This window comes from Otolemur garnettii, unplaced genomic scaffold (genome assembly GCF_000181295.1).
Source record: "Otolemur garnettii isolate 467f Iridium unplaced genomic scaffold, OtoGar3 scaffold00166, whole genome shotgun sequence".
NCBI lineage: Eukaryota > Metazoa > Chordata > Mammalia > Primates > Galagidae > Otolemur > Otolemur garnettii.
In genome coordinates, this window is record NW_003852561.1 from 2,768,899 (window position 1) to 2,772,370 (window position 3,472).

Here is a 3,472-nt window from a genome sequence, read left to right on the forward strand (position 1 = left end):
CCACAATGCCCAGCTATTATTTGGTTGCAGCCGTCATTGTTATTTGACGGCCCAGGCTGGATTCGAACCCGCCACCTTAGGTATGTGTGGCTGGCGCCTTAGCCACTTGAGCCATAGGTGCCGAGCGGAGCCGAGCCCTTGTCTCTTAAAAAAAAAAGAAAGAAAAGAAAAGAAAAAAGAGAGGGCCACACATTTCAGAGATAACCATTGTTAGCATTTTGTCACATTCTTTCCAGACACATTTTTTACATAGTATTGAATATATGTTACGTACAATTTTTCATCATGCTTTTTCCCTTAACATTCTTGGTTATAAACTCTGCTAGCATTTTAAATGTCTCCCCAACAGTTGAGTTGGATTACCTTAATTTACTTGTTGTCTCTAAAAAAAAGAAAAAATTAATTTCTGAACAAATAACATGTATATATAATATATAACAGGGTGTCCATAAAGTTCATGTGCAATTTACCATGGTAATTGCATAATATATACTATTATATGCTATGGGCATATACATATACACACATACATTCCTTTAAGGGATATTTGAATTATACTATAAATTAGTTTTTTAGAAATAGCAATCTGGTGAAAAAGCACCATTTTCCTACATTTAGAAAAAATGCATTGGGCAGCACCTGTGGCCCAGTGAGTACGGCACTGACCCCATATACCGAGGGTAATGGGTTCGAACCTGGCCCTGGCCAAACTGCAACAAAAAAATAGCCAGGCACTGTGGCAGGTAACTGTGATCCCAGCTACTTGGGAGACTGAGGCAAGAAAATTGCCTAAGCCCAGGAGTTGCAGGTTGTTATGAGCTGTGATGCCACAGCACTCTACTAAGGGCAACAAAGTGAGACTCTGTCTCTCAAAAACAAAAAAAAGAAAAGAAAAGAAAAAGTGCATCGTCTTATGTGAAATCACTGTAAAACTGCATTTGAAAGTCATCCTTAATATTACCAGGCTTTGTTTGGGTTAGATAGAATCTTTGGACAGCTTTACAGTTTGTTTGTTGTTTTTTTTTTAGTTTTATTTTGTTTTGTTTGCAGTTTTTGGCCAGGGCTGGGTTTAAACCCACCACCTCTGGCATATGGGGCTGGCCCCCTACTCCTTTGAGCCACAGGCGCTGCCTGTTTTTTTTTTTTTTTTTTTAGTGACTGAGTCTCACTTGTCACCCTCAGTAGAGTGCTGTGGCGTCACAGCTCACAGCAACCTCCAGCTCTTGGGCTTAGGCAATTCTCATGCCTCAGCCTCCCAAGTAGCTGGGACTACAGGCACCTACCACAATGCCTGGCTCTTTTTTGTTGCAGTTTGGCTGGGGCCAGGTTTGATTCTGTTACCCTCGGAATATGGGACTGGAGCCCTACTCACTGAGTCATAGGCACCACCCTGCTTTACAGTTTTTAAGTCAAAACCAATAAAAAAAAATAGAAAATTTCTGTGGAATAATGATGTCACTACTCTGTAAAGTAAGTAATTGCCAACCCGTAGTACTTGGCACGTACACAGAGAATAAACTTAACTCTTTATAATTGTATGTTGTTTGTTTCTAGGGTTTTAAATAATCTTGAGTATATTTTAACTTAATATTATTGTGCATTCCAATAATAATTATTTTAGGTCCACTGGCTATTCTGAGGTGATAGTTGTTGTTGGAGGATGTGAACGTGTTGGAGGATTTAATCTTCCGTACACCGAGTGCTATGATCCTGTAACAGGAGAATGGAAGTCTTTGGCTAAGCTTCCAGAATTTACCAAATCAGAGTATGCAGTGTGTGCTCTAAGGAATGACATTCTTGTTTCAGGTAAATACAGAATTTTTACAGTAGCTACTTTAAATTTGAATACAGCCTGGCTATTTTAAACAATAACTGTATCTTAAAAGAAAATAGTAAAATGTGAATATGTGTGCAAGTCAGTTTCTATAACAAATAAAACTGGGTATGATCTTTGATGTTAAAAACAGACAGAAGATAATGCAGAATGATTTACAAAAGATTCACCAGAAAATGCCTTTAATCATTCATACTATATTTTAAATATTCTCAAATAGATATAGAATATAACTTTTTTGAACTTTTTACCTCTTTGTTTTGAGGAACACAATAAAGTTATGTGAAGTCAGAAGGACTCATAGAATCCACATTTTCTGAAGTTCTCCCAAAAGTTTATAAAATAGGATTTTTTTTTAAATTCTTAACTTGAACTTCCTTATGATATGTCACTTTTAAAATCAGACAGACAATAAAATGATGGACTTTTACAAAGTATAACTGTATTATCTATAGTGGAAAGCCTGTTAATTGATAACTTAATTTCACCAGCTTTGCAGCTTGTTACATTACCATCTATTAAATGAGATGACAATACAGGCTTGATTTTTATATAGTGGTATATTTTTTGAAAAATGGCTTATTTTTAAAAATATTTTTTAGGATAATTCTGTTGTTTGGGTGCTCCTGATGTCTAACTCTTAAATTAATCTCATTTGTAAACTTTATATCCTATATTTTATTATTTTGTGCCTATAATCATGACTTCTTGAGATAACAATTGGCCAACTTTAAATCTGCTCTATAAACTATTTCTATTAAACTTTAAGGGGTCCTTATTTTCATTTATTGAACCGAATTCACATATTTTCGAATTGGATGAATAAATCTCATGTTTTTATTACCTATGCTTTGGTGGCATGCATCTCTTGGTGATGGATATATGGTGATAGATGACTGTGTACGCATCGTTTTGCATTTAAAGGTGGAAGAATCAATAGCCGTGATGTCTGGATTTATAACTCACAGTTAAATATTTGGATCAGAGTTGCCTCTCTAAACAAAGGCAGATGGCGTCACAAAATGGCTGTCCTCCTTGGGAAAGTAAGAGAAACCGCTTTTTATTACCATTGCTGGCACATTTCCAAAATAAATTGCACAGCTGAATCCTTCATTTTACTCTCCCTCTGGGTATTTTGGATTCAAATTGTACTTCCTTCCGTTTCTAACCTCAGTAGATAAACTGAAGATATAAACAAAATGGCCCTGTAGTTTTGAATGGGTATTTTGTTCTCCCAATTTGGAATTTAAAGGAGTCACAGCAAATACAAAGACAGGCCAATGTCTAATTCAAGCAATTTTTGTCTTTTTATTGACTGGCATTAAAGCAGAGATATATTTATCTAAAGTAATGTCATTGGGTATTTTTTTATTTGTGCAAAATGAATTTAAAGTAAAAACTCTCGGCGCCCGTTAACACAGTGGTAAAGGCTCCAGCCACAGGCACCGAGGCTGGGCTGGTGGGTTCAAACCCAGCCCGCACCAGCTAAATAACAATGACGATTGCAACAACAAAAAAAATAAAGCTGGGCATTGTGGTGGGCGCCTGTAGTTCCAGCTACTTGGGAAGCTGAGGCAAGAGAATCACTTAAGCTCAAGTGTTTGAGGTTGCTGTGAGCTGTGATGCCACGGCACTCTA

The 3,472-nt window shown here is 36.7% G+C and overlaps 1 protein-coding gene across 2 annotated transcripts in view; it reads left to right on the forward strand.

The window, feature by feature from the left end:
• Positions 1 to 3,472, forward strand: part of KLHL24 (kelch like family member 24) — a 43,975-nt gene that overhangs the window by 33,912 nt on the left and 6,591 nt on the right. For both annotated transcript variants that reach the window (XM_012811591.2, XM_023519261.1), the window contains 2 exons: positions 1,622 to 1,806; positions 2,759 to 2,877. In XM_012811591.2, coding sequence (XP_012667045.1) covers positions 1,622 to 1,806; positions 2,759 to 2,877 — 304 coding nt within the window. The remainder of the gene's footprint in view (positions 1 to 1,621; positions 1,807 to 2,758; positions 2,878 to 3,472) is intronic.